We start from the raw sequence: 15,777 nt of genomic DNA on the forward strand, positions 1-15,777 counted from the left end.
GGAATTAAAATAATCACTGTTACGTAAAAAATTATTATTATTTATCATTTTCTAGAGCCGTTTAATAGGAAACAAAATAAAATAATACTAACGTTTGTAAAAAATTAACAAAATTTTGCTTTGTGACATGTTATAGGTATATAAGCTTGGGATTAAAAGTACAAATAAATAGAGCAAATGGAATTGTTACATGCTTCACAAAATGCACAATCTCGACAATGAAGCTCTAAATCAGAAAACAAGTATTGCAATAATTTATTTCCTTTTTGAGTTGAAGTTTTTACTATAGTTTCATTTGGCATTATTGGTCAGTATATGAATAAAATCACAACTTTTTATGTAAAAATAATTACTTATCATTTTTTAGAACCATTAATAACGAAAATGAAATAATACTAAAAAATTTGTCAAAAATCAACAATTTTTTCGGCATGGTGACATTTTATGGGCATATAATAGGGATAAAATTACAAATAAATAAATAAAATTAAAATGGTAAATGCTTCACAAAATGCACTTTCCTGAAAGAAGTTCCCGAACTTAGCACTCAAACCTTATTTTTTTTACCATGCTTTCATTTAGCTTTAATGATGAGTAAAATGAATCAAAATCACCAGTTTTATGTAAATTAAGTATTTATCATTTCCTTGATCCGTTTAATAGGAAACAAAATGAAATTGTACCAAAACAAAATAAAAAATGTAAAATATTTGGCACGGTGTTATATGTATATGTGAACTTGGAAAATAAAATTAAAAGTCAATACACAAAATTAAAGTGGTACATGCTTCACGAACCAAGTTTTGCAATAATTCCTCCCATTAGTTATTTGGCATTTTTTCTGTGATTTAATTTGGCATTAATGACGAGGAATTGAATTTAAATCACCACATTTTATGTACAGATAATTACTCATCATTTTCTAGAGCTCTTTTATGTACAATTTTTTTTGAATGGTGTCATTATGGGTATATACGCTTGGCATAGAAATTAGAAGCCAAAAATACTTTAAATTCGGCAAAATTAACAACAAAAATTGGCTTTGTCGAAGGCCTATCCTTCAGCAAAAACAATTCCACGTCACCGATTCGGGTGACCACTCTGCGGGGCATGATCCCGACCGTCAGATCTGTTGCGCTCTCTCATCTCTCTCCTCTTCTCTCTCTGCACTCCCTCTATCTGCTGGATCTTGGTCTCATCTCTCTCTCTCTCTCTGTGGGCGCGCGCGCGGCACGCTTCGCCCGCTGACAAGGAGGCTCTCGTTTTCTGGCCGCCGCACCGCTGCCTCCAACTCACCCCCGTGTCATGCCGCCTCGCTGAAGGTCACTTCTTGGTGTCATGCGCCAGCCTCCTTGACTTGCTACAACCCGATGGGGATCGGAGAGCGATCTCCTAGTGTCCCCTTTAGTAATCTTTGTGGTTTTGGTGGAGCGGCATCTTTGGCTGAGCCATGCCAACGTATGGTCGCCCCCCATAATGGAGCGGACCATGGGGCCCCATTTGCTACCTCTCTCTGCACTGCAACAAAAATGATTGCGTGCATCGATCGATAGGTGAAGCAGCCGGGGAATTCCAATAGGGGAATGTGCTTGATAATTCAAAATTTTGCTACCGTACAAACAACCCAGTATCATGTATGAAGATGTAATAAGCAATCAATCTCACCAACAATGTAGAAAAAGTAGATGTTGGTTAGGCCTATTGCAGATTTCCATAGCTAGGTAATACATCTGAGCCGCAAGAATTTCTCGCGCTCTGGGTCAAAGTAGACGATCCCTCCTACGTATCCACGCGTCCCGAAATTTTGACGGAAATAGTTGTTCGACAGCAGCACGAACAACTACCGGAAAAAAAGAGTAGAGAAAGAGGAACTAATCTAGATCCAATCTCCAATGTAGAACTTGAGGGAGGCAGAGGTTGAGGGTTTGGGGGGCACAGGCTCATGGTGCCCTCTAGAAATGTGCCCTCCTTTCTACAACGGGGTTGCCTTTGAGGAGGCCATCTAGGGCCGGGGCATTTAGGGGACCTTAGCCCCGCGCCCAGCCCCAACACTTGGATGTCTTTTCGCCCCGGGTCTTCCGCGGTGGTCTTATGGGCCCATAAATCATGCAGGCTTTGCCCATTAATTAGCTTGCAGCTTCCGGAAGGTTCTGAAAACTTCTAGGACCTTTGATTCTAGCTCCGGCAGTGATTTGTACATGTAAGCTACAGCTTGGCGGACAGCCAGCCTGGTAGTTACGGATGAATCAGATAATTGACTTGTGAGATAGTTTAGGGATGAACCCCAGCTGACTCGATTCCAATTCCCCCTCCATCTCTACCCGGAGCTGATTTCATCCATCCAGGAAGGAGGACTATTTAAGCAAGCCCTGCATATGCACACAGGCATATATATGCTGCAGAAAAACAAACAAATTCAGTGGGGAAAGTAAATGGCATGCATATGCGCGTGTATAGGGAAGCGCCTGGACGCGTTGGTAGAGGCGCAACGGGAAAGGCTGGAGCGGCGCCGGCGCGCGTGCCTGACGAGGCTGTGGAAGCGCGTGTGCGACGCACTCGCCTCCTCCGCGACCTACCGCGGGCTATGGTGCCAGCAGCTGTGCTTTGACTCGGGGCTTTGCCTGTGCTGTACCTGCCTCTGCCACCCCTTCCACTGCGTGTGGAGCCTCGTGGAGCGCAGGTACGTCGACGGCGCCAAGCATGTCGCCACCTTCGCGTGCCACTGCCTTCAGTTCTGGACGCCGCTCAGCGTCACCGTCTTCCTCGTCTGGTTCCTCTACCGCCCCGACCGCTTCCACCCTCGTATGGACGGCGGCGTCCTCGCGCGCCTCGACGTCCTCGGTGATGCCGATAATGGCAGCAGGATGATCCGGTACGACATGTCCGTGGATATCAGCTTCCGGAACTCCCATCGCCGGCTTGGCATCCGGTACCTCGACGTCGGCGCCGCCGCCTTCTACAACGGCACCAAGCTCGGCCCCGCCGACAACTACTTCCCGACCTCCTTCCGCCAGGGACCAAAGAACACAACCGTACCTACCTACTTTACTTTACTTAACCCCGGGCCGGCCCTTATTTTGATTGACCAAGGAGTTGTTTGTTTATAATATTAGTTGTTAACGGTTACAACCATTAATAATAAATACTAGATGATGTCCCGCACGTTGTTACGGAAATACATGCATGGGTGAAATTGAGTAGCAACGAAAAAGTATCCAAAACTCAAAACATAGAATGAAATTGTATGATAGATTCTTCACATAGTGAGCATAGCATGATGGAAAATATCATGCATGCATGTGCAACAAATCTGAGGTTCTCGCTCAATAGGTGTGAACATATTAATGATGTGATGATGTGGCATACTTGCATGTTGAGAGAAATCATGTAGTGGGTTTTTCCTACTTAGATATAGGTGAGTAGAAACGAAAGAGTATCCAAAACTCAAAACATAGAATTAAATTGTATGATAGATTTTTCACATAATGAGGATAGCATGATGGAAAATATCATGCATGCATGTGCAACAAATCTGAGTTTCTCGCTAAATAGGTGTGAACATATTAATGATGTGATGATGTGGCATGCTTGCATGTTGAGAGAAATCATGTAGTGGATTTCTCCTACTTAGATATAGAAGATACCACTGCCAAATAAAAAATTACTTAAACATTGCAATGTTATGAAATCTTAATAATTAGAGCGTGAGTATTGAATTTTTTTCAACAAATAAAAGATGCCACCTAAAGGATATTAACATGGTAAACAAGTGACAATAACCTGATAATAAAGTGATATTAACATAGTGACGTATCCGGTGAAAACCGCTCTTACGGTCCAAACTGTGCACTCCATTGTAAAAAGTTCAAAAAAAATCCCAAAATAATTACATATGTTAGAGTAGTAATGTTTTATATACGTGTAAAAATTTGAAATCCAAACTTAATTGCGTTAAGTAGCAGCCAAAAAGCAAATTCAGCATGAATAGTGGTTGTTTGGCGCTATTCATTTGTATATTTCTCTTTTTAATTCCTTCCAAATTTATTTCAGTTTATACTTTAATTTTTGCACCTTTCATTACACCTTCAAGATATGAAATTTTTGTAGGAATTTTTTAGAACAATATTTAAACACGAGTTTTGTGGATTTTTTGAATTTTGCACCATAAGAGTGGTTTTCACCGGATACGCCTCCTATTAACATGGTAAACATGTGGTCATAACCTGGTAACTTCTGGCAGAAAAAAAAAGTCATCGAAACATATCAACAGGGGACTGTACTCCCTCCTTTTCACAAAGTTTATGAATTTGGTTTTGTTAATACAAGAGTTTGACCGATAATACTTTATCATTATGTAATTTATATGTTTGGGAATCATAATTATCGGTAATAACTTTTGAAAACAAATTTATTGATACCAATTTCATAGCTTAAGAAACACATATTAAAAATAATAATTTATGCAAAGCTTTCCTTAATGAAATCAAATACGTCAACATTTATGAGAAGGAAGGAGTATTAATTAACGAATATGCAGGTTCTTCACCCCGTGTTCAGGGGCGTGGTGGCCGTGGACTCTAGCGTGGTGGCTGAGCTAGAGAGGGAGCGGGCCGCGGGGATGGTGCACGTTAGGGTCACCTTGGATCTGATGTAGGCCTGGTTAACGAGCATGCTCGACTCGTTAAGAGCTCGCTCGTTAAGAATTCGGCTCGTTATGCTCGTTAACCTTAACGAACATCAAAGCCTGTTCGGCTCGGTTCGTTTATTGCTTGCGAGCGCTCGTCGGGCGCTCGTTAAGCTCGGTAGCGGTGAAAAAAATGGGTAGCATCTATGCAGAAAAAATGACAAGCAAAGCATGTGTACAACATCATATAATAAGTCCATAACAAATAAGACTAATAACCATTACAGACTACAACACAAATACTCATAAGACTAGCAGAAATTACACAGCATCGGTGTCCTCATACAGTACAATACAGAAGCACTCATAAGACTAATATTAGTTTGACGAGAGTACGAGATGAGGAGACTGGAGACCTGACTGACCTAACGAATCTTGGGCTTGGGCCGCATTCAGGCAATTGGGCTGTTCGGGAGGGTGTGCTGGGCCTAACAAGTCGTGGGTTACTGTGTTTGGTTCGATCACCAGACGCCAGATAACGAGGTAACAAGCATGCTCGCGAGTCTTGCTAGTTCGGGTCGTTAAGCTCTTTGGTGTTAACGAGTTTGAAGAGGTGCTCTACTCAATGCTTTAGTCTAACGAGCCGAACTCTTAACGAGCCGAGTACCAAACGAGTCGAGCTACTCTCCGAATACCGAGTAAAATGTCCGGGCCTAATCTGATGCTCAGGTACAAGGTGTGGTTTGTGGATGAGGTCTTCTTCTACAAGTACGACTGCTGGCTATGGTTCCCCCCGCCGAAGCGAAACCCTGCCGTCTTCCACGGCGACGGCGCGCAGTGCTGGCGCGTTTAATTGGTCCATACACTTAATTTCCTACTACTACTTTGAACGGAGTGTCGGTGTAAAATATACAATTGAAACCCTGATTGTATTAAAATAAAGGAGGACCCCGGAGCTTCCTCATGTGTATCATTCGGTTTGCGGGATTTTTTTTTCTTATCTGTAACATTAATTTCACAGGAATGGAGATGGTAGATTCATAAGGAGTATGTCTAAATTGACCTAATTGGTCATAAACTTCATAGCATTAAGCGAAACCTTATGAAAAATTTACATGGATTGTGATGTGTAAGACATTCCCAACATTTATTTTTTCCTATGCTTGCTTACATGTTAGGAAAGGTCAATTAATTTCTTGGCGTGAGCTACTACCGTCTGTCTAGCTCTTCATGTTGATCAACCCTGCTCAACATTAGGCGGTACATTGTTGGCTTTGAATTCCGAATCTCCGACCGAATTTGGATTTAGTAGGTTCAAGATTACGATTAACATCCAGACTCCCTGAGTGAGTTTCTCATCGAGGTGGAGCTAACAAGGGGAATTGCATATATGCTCACACAAGTATTCGGAGAAAACTCTTTGAGCTGGCTAGTATATACAGTATATATGCACAACAGTGCAAAATGCTAAATCCAAACGCCCTAAAAGGCTACAGCTAGCAGCTGCTGCCCTGCTATTCTCGCAAAAGAAAAAGGAAAAAAAAAAGCTACTGCCCTGCTATTCTCTCAAAAGAAAAAGGAAAAAAAAAGTTACTGCCCTGCCCTGCTATTCTCTCCTTCCTTTCTCAATCACTGTCTGCCCTTGGCAGAGGGGGAAGAAGAAGAAGCAACCCACCATCGGGGAGGTCAGCGGCAGCGCGCGCGACGCGACGCACGTGGCGGCGGCGCCCACGGCCTTGGCCAGGGCTGTGCTCGGACCGTGCCTCGGCGGCCTACGGGGTGGTCGAGCCGGTTTGTGAGGCCCGCCAGTAGCCGGCCCAGGAGGCTCGCCACGACTGGGTGGAGGAAGCGGCCAGGGAGGCCCGCCAGGAACCGGGCTCAAGTTGGTCCGTTAGCCCGTTTGCTGGCACCTAGCGCAATTCCGTCTTCGATCCAGTAAAAAGCTCGAGCCAACACTCAACAGACAGTCTCGTCTCCTTCGGTCTTCCCGATCCAGCCGCGGGACTCGGCGAGTAGGTTCAAGAAAACCCACCTCGCACGGGCTCAAAGAGCTAAGCAAGCACATCGATGGGAAGCATTTGTTTGCTTGCTAGTTCTTCATCCCAATTTCTTTTTCTTTCGGTAGTTCTTCGATTTCCAGTATGATTTGTATTTGGGATTTGCCATGTCGCAAGTGTTCTTGTAATTATTTGTTCCTGCTCTTTTTTTTTCCACTGAACGAGTTTTAACGAGCGTTCGCCAACAGTAAACGAACAGAGCCGATCAGATTTTTGAAGATCGTTAAAGTTAACAAGCATAACGAGCATTTAAGAGTCGAGCCGAGCATGCTCGTTAGCTAGCCAATCACAGCTTACATTTGGGTTTCAGTGATAAACTACAGGTGGAAACAATTTATCTTCTCTCGTGCTCACTGAACCTTACTGGATTTACATGTCATGCTGCAGACACTGGCAAGACCGGTACAAGCACAGCAACTGTGTGATCCGTCTACTGGAGTCTGAAACAACTGAGCTAGCTTTTACTTTTCTTTGGCTGACTGACTGCACATGTAGCATGCATGCAAGCATTGCTCTGCAGCTGGGAGCTTCTGAAAAACACTATTCATTCCTTTCTGAAACATGATTCAGAAACTGCTTCTTTTCCACCCCATCCACTCTGCAAACAAGAGAAGAGGATGATGGAAAGGACAAGATTGGATCAGGTCACTGCACATGCGAATGATTAGTCTAATACCATTGGTATGTCCCCCTTTTTACAGTATCTATGTGCATCATTACCCATAAAAAATGGAGCAAATATTTAGGGCTCTACCATGTGAGTGTGGATCCAACGCAAAAGACACGACCTGCAGTTCTGGACCACAGAAGAAAAGTCTTCTTTTCAACTCAATCAGTCCAAAACACACACTTAATTACCATCAAGTCATTTGGATTGGTATCTGGGTATCTTTGGTCTCACAAAGGCACCTCTAGGGTTTTGACAGCACAAAAGACATATAAATCGTGGGTGATGTTGACTACCCAGAAGCATGGTTGGTCTGGGTCACCAGCATGATGCTGTTTAGAGACACCATATCTGCTGATCAAGAAATGCTAAAACAATAACAAGGAAATGCTCCAAAAGACAGAAGAGGTGCTTTCATACAAGATACAACACTTATGTTGACTCTCACAGTCACAGAATAAGAAAGAAACACAAAATAGATAGATTTCGGACAACCGATCCCTCCAGCAAAGGAGAGTAGCATTGGATTAGTAGTTTTTAGATGGTAAATACTAAATACTGACCAGCATAATCCATATGCTCTCTGGTTGTTTAGATCTACTCGTCAGAGTTGCAGTAGGAGTGTGAGGCTTGCTTCATAGGAGGACAGACATCAACAGTTCAACACCAGATTGAAAAAGACTATACTCATTGTATAGTATAACTACAGAACTAAGGACTAGAGAGTATGATCAGTGTATAACTACAGATCTAAGGGACCCACTTAGCAAGAGGTCCCTCCAGTTGGTCTGTATACATAACTGGGTTCTGAATCATTGAGGATGATGAATAACGCCAGTACGAGCTAACACATGGTGATGCTTCCTAGCATTGGGACCGGGCAGATCTGATGCAGTTTGTAACCCGTGTCAAGCTCGTGGATCACACAATTTTGACCTCCTAACAGAAATATTGGGCAGGTAAGAGATTGCCCTAGTCATCCTTACCTTGGAGGAATGGAATCCTTTCCTTGCTTTCACTTCACTCCAAAGCTAGGTTGCACTACCAGTCAAAGTCAACTACTTCTGCTGATCAGATCTTGATCTGCAACCAGAGATATTGGTTCTTGTCACTGAACAAATGAACAACAGTCACCTGCTTACAGGTAGTGCAATTTTTATCCCCTTTCAGAAGTAAGGAAACCTTATGGAAATTATACAGTTACCTTCCAGTTTCCAGGTTCCGACGAAACTCGTGTGTTCCAAATGGGCCTATCTGTGATAATCTTCAGTAAACTTAGCCAAGGCAAGCAAGCATTTGAGGACAGCATACCTTCAGGCACCTGTGTAGCAGCATCCTATATATTGTGGGGCAAGGAATGGCCTGCATTAACTAACCACCTGTCAATTTCTTTATAATAATAAGACAAAGACTGACCACAAGCAAAATGGTGGATGACATTTGTTCACCAGATGTTTAGAAGCGCTTTTCTTCTTTGCCTTCAGATTTGAGGGAAAGGTAGTGCAACATCTGAATTAAACACCTGCTCACTTTCAATAGGCCACACATAAAGTACAGAGCACTTCGAAAATATCTTGATTTCCAGAGTCAAGGCTATGATGCCACACTGGATGGAGAAAGGACTTAAATTATTTGTACCTACATTACAGAATGGAAGCTGGATAGCTCCAAGATACCTAAGCTCTTAACTCCGCAAGCAGTTGGCTGATCGTAACTGGAAACTAGATACTTAAGAAGCTTAATATTTACAACATAGATACCTAAGATAACATACCACACTGTAACTTCGGATACCTACGTTCCACGCCCTAAATGCAGAGTACTGCATACCAAAAACTCTTAAGTCTACAAGAATTAAATACTTAGATTTGAAAAAAGAAGGGCAACAATTTAGCTTGACAGTTTTTCATATGCTGATGAGATTGGGAGGTAGTGACGACTTCGGGCTCAGTTGCTGCTGCTCTTGGGCTTCATTGCTCACTGACTCCACAGTTTCAGCTGGTATGGCAGGATCCAACTCATCACCTTCACCACTACCAGGAAGCTCCTCTCCTTGCTTGGGAATCAGCTTCGGTGGCTCACTGAGGATTTGCACCACCTCCCGCATTGTAGGTCGCTGCACACTCTGCTCCTCAACACATAGCAATGCGACATAGAAGACGTGCATGACCTCGTGTACCGGCACAGTTGAGAGCCTGGGGTCCATTATCTTGATCACCCGTTCCTTGCTCGAGTCCGTCATCATCTTGATCCACTGAACAATATCGACGCCATCCCCAAACTCCCCTACTGGTTTCTTTCCAGTGATCAACTCAAGAAGCACCACACCAAAGCTGTAAACATCACTCTTTTCGTCGACCTTGAGAGTATATGCATACTCTGCAAACACACGAAGTGAAGATTCAATGTAAGATTAATGTATTGAAGAAGGAAAGAACCACCACTCTGCTTTTATAGAAATCTCAAATGCTAGTGAAGTTAAACCTAGAGAACAAAATTTCATACAATGATAGTTGTGTAACTCAGTCTAATAACATGAATTGGAATGCAATATCAGATAAATAAGCAGGAAAGGTTAGGCAACAGAGACTTGAAAAATCAAAGAACATATTCAAGGTGTAAAACCAGTGCTAAAGCATCAGAAATCAAGAAGCGATCTAAATTCATCTATGAACTGCACATGGATAATTTTCAGACTGTACTATGTATAGCTTATAGGCATTTGCAAACTGTAATAAGCATAGATCTTTCACCTGGAGCAATATAGCCATAAGAACCAGCAATGGCTGACATACACTCTGATGTGCCAGAGTCCTGCAAGAACTTGGCAAGCCCGAAATCAGCAACATGTGCTTCAAAATCAGAGTCGAGAAGAATATTGTTCGATTTGACATCACGATGCAGGATTGGTGGTGAGCAATCATGGTGCAGGTAGCACAGCCCCTTGGCAGCCTCAACGGCAATCTTGTACCGGGTGTCCCAGTGCAGGTGGCAACCCTTCTTGCCATGGAGTAGCTCTCCTAGGCTGCCATTTGGCATATATTCATACACCAGGAGATTCGTCTCGTTGTTCGAGCAGAAGCCGAGCAGACGCACGATGTAGCGGTGCCGGATGCTCCCAAGCGTCTGTATCTCTGCAGAGAAACCATGGTCATGCGACGAGCCACGGCTCATGGTCGAAAGCCTCTTCACTGCAACATGCTCACCATCTCGCATCGTCCCCTTGTACACAGTCCCGGCTCCACCTTTGCCGATGATGTTCTCCTCCTTCAGACTATCGAGCACGTCGTCACAGGTGAATTCGAGGCGCTGGAATGCGGTGAGCTTCCAAGCACGTGCCTCACTGGCTTTCTTCAGTGACCGGGCCTTCAGGATTGCCATAGCAGCAAACACAATGGAGAAAGCAAGCAAGACAAGGACGATGATCAGCTTAAGGGTGCTGGACAGCCCACCATGGGTGCGTCCACCATGGTCTGCTCCGGCACTACCAGAGTGGCATGGACCAAGGTACGGCCCGCACAAGCCTGGGTTGCCTAGGAAGGAAGTGGCATTGAAGTAGCTGAACTGCCCTGTCGCCGGCACAAGCCCAGATAAGTTGTTGTATGAGAAGTCTACAGCAGTGAGGCTCTGCATTGCAGCAATGGTTGCAGGTATCTCTCCTTCAAGATGGTTCCTGGACAGGTTCAGATAGTTCAGTATCCGCATGCCGGAGATAGCCGGTGGTATCTCTGCAGACAGGTTGTTCCGACTTACATCAAGGTAGGTGAGCAACCGGCATTTCCCTATCTCGGGCGGCACGCCACCGTCAAATGAATTGCCGCTAAGGTCAGCCTTGGAGAGCTGCTGGAGGCGCCCAATCTCGGGCGGTATCGGGCCGCTGAACGCATTCTGATCAAGAAGCAGCTTTTGCAACCCAGAGAAGCTCCCAATCGACGCTGGCAATGCGCCGGTGAGCTGGTTGTTAGAGAGGATAATCCCCCCAAGATTCGACGCGCCTGCCATGGCCGGGAAGCCTCCGGAGAGGAGGTTACCCTGCAGCTCCACCTGCGTCAGATTCGGCAACTGGAAGAGACCTTCAGGTATCGAACCATTCAAGAAATTCTCGCCGAGGCGGACGCGTGCCAGAGACCGGCATTCGCCGAGGGACTCCGGGATCGCGCCGAAGAGGGAGTTACCGAGCGCGATGAGCGTGTGCAGCTTGCCTCCCGCGCAGAGCTCCGGCGGGAGTGTGCCCGTGAGCCTGTTCGACGAAAGGTCTAGCAGCTGGAATCGGCCATTGCGGCCGAGATGCCGCGGGATGCCTCCAGTAAAGTTGTTCTCCCACAGCTGCAGCACCTCAAGGCCAGGCAGGTCGCCTACGAACTCTGGAATGTTACCCCTGAGCTTGTTCCGGAATAGGTTGAACAGGGTGAGGTTCTTGAGCTCCGCGAAGCTCGGCGGAATCTCGCCGGAAAGCTCGTTATTGGACAAGTCGAGCGAGCTGAGGCTCCCGAGGTTCCCCAACTCCATCGGGATAGCGTCAGTGAGCCCATTCACCTGCAAGAACAGCGTGTCGAGCTTCGCGAGCCTCCCGAGCTCCGGGGGGATCTCGCCAGAGAGCCCACAATTAGCGGCATCAAATCGGACGAGCTCCGTCATGTTCCCAAACTCCTTCGGAATCCCGCCAGAGTAACTATTATAATACCCAATATAAAGCTCCCTGAGGCTGGTCAAATTCCCCAATTCGGGGGGCAGGTTCCCGGAGAGCTCGTTGCCGGAGACGGCGAGGTACCGCAGATTCTTCCCCAACCGCCCATACGCGGCTGGGATCGCCCCGGAGAAGAAGTTTCCGCCGAGGTGGACGTGGCTGAGCTCGGGCATGGTGCCCGCGGCGATCTCGACCGGGAGCGGGCCCGTGAGGTTGTTGTTGTAGAGGTCGAGCACCTTGAGTGCACGGAGGCGGCGGGAGAGCTGGGGTGGGAAGGAGCCCGAGAGGGCGTTGCTGGAGAGGTTGAGGCTGGCGAGACGGCGGAGGCGGGAGAGCTGCGCCGGGATGGGGCCCGAGAGGGCGTTGGCGGCGAGGTCGAGAAGGATGAGGGCTGGGAGCGAGGAGAGCGACGGCGGGATGCGGCCCGAGAGGTTGCGGCCGGAGAGGTCGAGGGAGACCACGGAGTTGGAGCCGGCGGCGCAGGAGACGCCGGACCACGCGCAGGGGTTGGGGGAGGTGGAGGTCCAGGAGGCGAGCGCGCCCGTGGGGTCGTCGAGGGCGGCCTTCGCCGCTAGCAGCGCGTCCGCGTCGCTGCCGGATGCGGGGTCGATGGCGGCGAGCGCCGCGAGGAGGAGGACGAGGGGGAGGAGCATTGTTGGTTGTTGGTGGTGGTGTTGCCTCCGGCTCCGGGAGTGGAGACTGGGGAGTGTGTGACTGAGAAGAAGAAGAGCTAGCTTTAGCTTTGCTCGTGGTCAATTTCATTCCTGGACTCCTGCCTGCTCACTCCAAGTGGCTTGTAATTTACTGGCAGAACATGTGATTCTTTTTTGGATTTTAGGGATTTCTTTCTTCATTTTTTTCCTACTGTTCTTTTGATGTTGTTTTTTTCACTTCTTCTTCTTTTGATTTGGCTATTTTTGGGGGTTTAGGAATTTTGGCTGTTCACTAGTGTCCTAGTTAATTGAGCAAGCGTGGACCTTTTTCTTAGTTCGAGTGCACTTGATTTGCCAAAATGTTTTCTAATAGAGAGAAAAGTTTTCCACTTCTTGTTTCCTTGTCTGGCATCAAAATGGTAGACACTGCTTTATCGGTTCAGAAGGAGAAGAAAAAAAAGATTTTCTGAAAATACAACAAAAAAGTTCACATTTACATAACTATATCAACTAGGTTCGCAGAGACAAGAGCTGATATCTAGAGAGAGAAGCCTGACGTTCTCTTTCGAGATTCCAAAAGTGCTTATCTCTCACAGTCACAGGCAGGTCAAAAGTTGTAGCGGCCCAAAAGAAAGCATAGTCCAAACTGCAGAGTCTTCTTCTTTTCTGTATTCCAAGAGAACCAAATCGTGTTACTCGTGAGAACCCGGCAGCATGCAGCGGCTCTTCTTTTGCAGGCTCGATATCAGCTCTTGTCTGTACTTGAGGATGGATCAAAGTTTTGCTCGTTATATTTCCCGATCATTATTTGCTAGCACCACGTTTTGCATAGGGCAACTAATTAAGATTTAAGATCGATGCAGAACTATAGCAAGGACATGCTGCAAGCCTGCAACAGCGACATACAGTACACATTACTGAAGTTGCCTGCCAACCAGCAAATTAAACGTACAATCTACGATATATATACCACACGCACAGCACTTTCGATCAGTTAATGTGCATCGATCCATCTCTTCGCACCGTACGTACCTAGCTATATGTACGTGTCCATGTACCGTACGTACGTAGCATGTTGTAATTACACATTCTGTTGGAATGTATTCCGTAATGGCCATGCAGCATATAATGTGGCAACTATATATGGTTAATTTTCGTTCGAGAATCTAGAAGCTTTGCACATGTAAATATCATACCTAACTAGAGATTAGCGCATGTATTTCCTCCATTTCATAATAACTGATGAAACATTACATACATGTAAATGTTTTTAGATATAGATACTGTAAATGTTTTTAAATATAGATACATTTATATTTGGACAAATTTAAATCACTTCATTCAGTACGTCGCAAGTGTCGCCGCAAAAAAAATTAAAAGACAAAAGTGATAAGTGAATCCATATCATCTTAGTACTGTGAGCTTCCTCGTGCATGCATGCACGTACGAAGATGCATGCAATTATTTATTTGCAGCCTGGCTGGAGAGGAGCTAGCTAGCTAGATCTCGATTTGGTACGGCTGATCCAGCTAGCTAGCTAGCATGCAATGATCGACGTACCAGCTAGCTGCCTGATCGACCTGACAGGCGGTGATCTCGTTGGACTCCTTAACTCGATCCTCTGTTCGACCGTGCAATACTCTTTCGCACGTCTTCGATCAGCCTCGATCTGGCGATTTGACTAATTAAGTACGCATGCATCTATATATACCAGCCATTAATAATCCAGCCATGCATGCATGCATCAAATTCAGCCTGCACGTACGTACGCTGGCATTCCTCTAGCTGGAGCCATGGCGTACGTACGGACGTACGTGTGTGTATACATCGAGAGAATTGCCAACGAAACAGCAGTGTACTAATAAAAAAGGATGCATGCACAGTTGGGCCGAATTTGTGGGACTGTTGGGCCTCTAGTTAACAAACAGACGGAATGGGCCATTTCCGGCCTCGGCCTCATAGGCTACTGGCCCACTAAACAGTACTACTACGTCTTACTCTTTGTAGCATAAGGATAAAGATGGGCCTGACTGAACCTATCTTTGTTCCAAAAAAACATATATACTGAACCTGTCTTTCGGTTCGTTTCTCATTCCCCTACTTGTAGAATTCTGAGTCAATCTGCTCTGCGACTATCCTCGGATTTCGGCGAAAAGTAAATTACAAAAAATCATCGCATTAGGAGTTAGAGTTTCATATAGGTATCAGTTTCCGTTTTAGTTGCAAAAAACCATCGGATTAGCGTAAACCCTCGCTCGCTAGCGTTTAAGCCTGTTTCAGACAATTATGGCCCATTGTCGGGCCAGCGTGTCTTGCCAGCTTGGCCTCCAGCGTGGTCTCTTTTCTTGCTCCCCACCCGTTGCGCGCCCTGCTGCCCGTCGCGCGTGCCCCGGCCCGTCGTGCTCGCGGCCGCGCGCTGCTGCTCGTCTCGTGCACCCCGGCCCACCGTGCTCGCAGCTGCTCGCAGCAGCGCGCCGCTGTTTGCCGCGCTGCTCTCCGCGGCCATGGCAACGAACTCGGCCCGCAGCAGCTCCTGGATAGGGTAGCAAGACGATGGCCGGCTGCAGCTCCTAGATGGGGAATAGAGAGTGAGGAAGAAGAGAGAGTTGCCACGCTGGCATGCCACGTCAACCTGACCTGTGCACCCGTCTTGTCAGTTTTTGGGTTATTTGCTAGGAACCAGATACTTAGCGTAATTTGATGGTTTTTAGTAAAAAAGAATATAGATCGGTATCAATGTGCAACCCAACCGTTAATGTGGCGGTTTTTTGTAATTTACAGCTACAGGAGAATACGACCTTGGTCATGAACGTCACGAAGCCAACACCGAGTCACCGGTAGGCCGGCTGGTTGCAGGTGTCCGCGGCCTTCGTGTTCTATAGTTGGGCTAGACCTTTTTTTATCTAATAAGCTTCGGTCATTCCTCTAACAAAAATTGCTCTACGGCTGTCGGCTAGAGGTGTCAGCGGCCTTCGTGTTCTGTAGTTGGGCTTGACAGTGGGCCTGCACTCTTAAACCACGAGAGACAAGCGCTACAAACATCACAGACACGTTCCTTCAAAACACACACGTGCGTTTTTGCTCTTGCC

General features: G+C 46.1%; 2 protein-coding genes across 2 annotated transcripts; one reads left to right on the top strand and one right to left on the bottom strand.

Annotated features, from left to right (window-relative positions):
• Positions 1 to 2,399: 2,399 nt before the first annotated feature.
• LOC112269887 lies at positions 2,400 to 5,647 on the top strand. Its single transcript, XM_024457350.1, has 2 exons — positions 2,400 to 3,032; positions 4,538 to 5,647. Exons 1-2 carry the CDS (start codon positions 2,433 to 2,435, stop codon positions 4,652 to 4,654), a joined length of 717 nt encoding a protein of 238 aa, XP_024313118.1. The 5' UTR covers positions 2,400 to 2,432; the 3' UTR covers positions 4,655 to 5,647.
• A 1,278-nt stretch (positions 5,648 to 6,925) lies between these two features.
• LOC100823805 (leucine-rich repeat receptor-like serine/threonine-protein kinase BAM1) lies at positions 6,926 to 12,771 on the bottom strand. Its single transcript, XM_003557567.4, has 5 exons — positions 10,102 to 12,771; positions 8,797 to 9,727; positions 8,553 to 8,710; positions 8,335 to 8,431; positions 6,926 to 7,279 (listed from the first exon to the last, which is right to left on the bottom strand). Exons 1-2 carry the CDS (start codon positions 12,686 to 12,688, stop codon positions 9,255 to 9,257), a joined length of 3,060 nt encoding a protein of 1,019 aa, XP_003557615.1. The 5' UTR covers positions 12,689 to 12,771; the 3' UTR covers positions 6,926 to 7,279; positions 8,335 to 8,431; positions 8,553 to 8,710; positions 8,797 to 9,254.
• Positions 12,772 to 15,777: the final 3,006 nt, after the last annotated feature.

This window comes from Brachypodium distachyon, chromosome 1 (assembly GCF_000005505.3).
Source record: "Brachypodium distachyon strain Bd21 chromosome 1, Brachypodium_distachyon_v3.0, whole genome shotgun sequence".
Lineage (NCBI taxonomy): Eukaryota > Viridiplantae > Streptophyta > Magnoliopsida > Poales > Poaceae > Brachypodium > Brachypodium distachyon.

Coding starts and splice junctions, on each gene's coding strand:
- LOC112269887 (XM_024457350.1), top strand. CDS start 2,433: ATGGCATGCATATGCGCGTGTATAGGGAAGCGCCTGGACGCGTTGGTA. Junction 3,033..4,537: donor AGGGACCAAAGAACACAACC/GTACCTACCTAC, acceptor ACGAATATGCAG/GTTCTTCACCCCGTGTTCAG.
- LOC100823805 (XM_003557567.4), bottom strand. CDS start 12,688: ATGCTCCTCCCCCTCGTCCTCCTCCTCGCGGCGCTCGCCGCCATCGAC. Junction 9,728..10,101: donor TTATGGCTATATTGCTCCAG/GTGAAAGATCTA, acceptor GTGTGTTTGCAG/AGTATGCATATACTCTCAAG.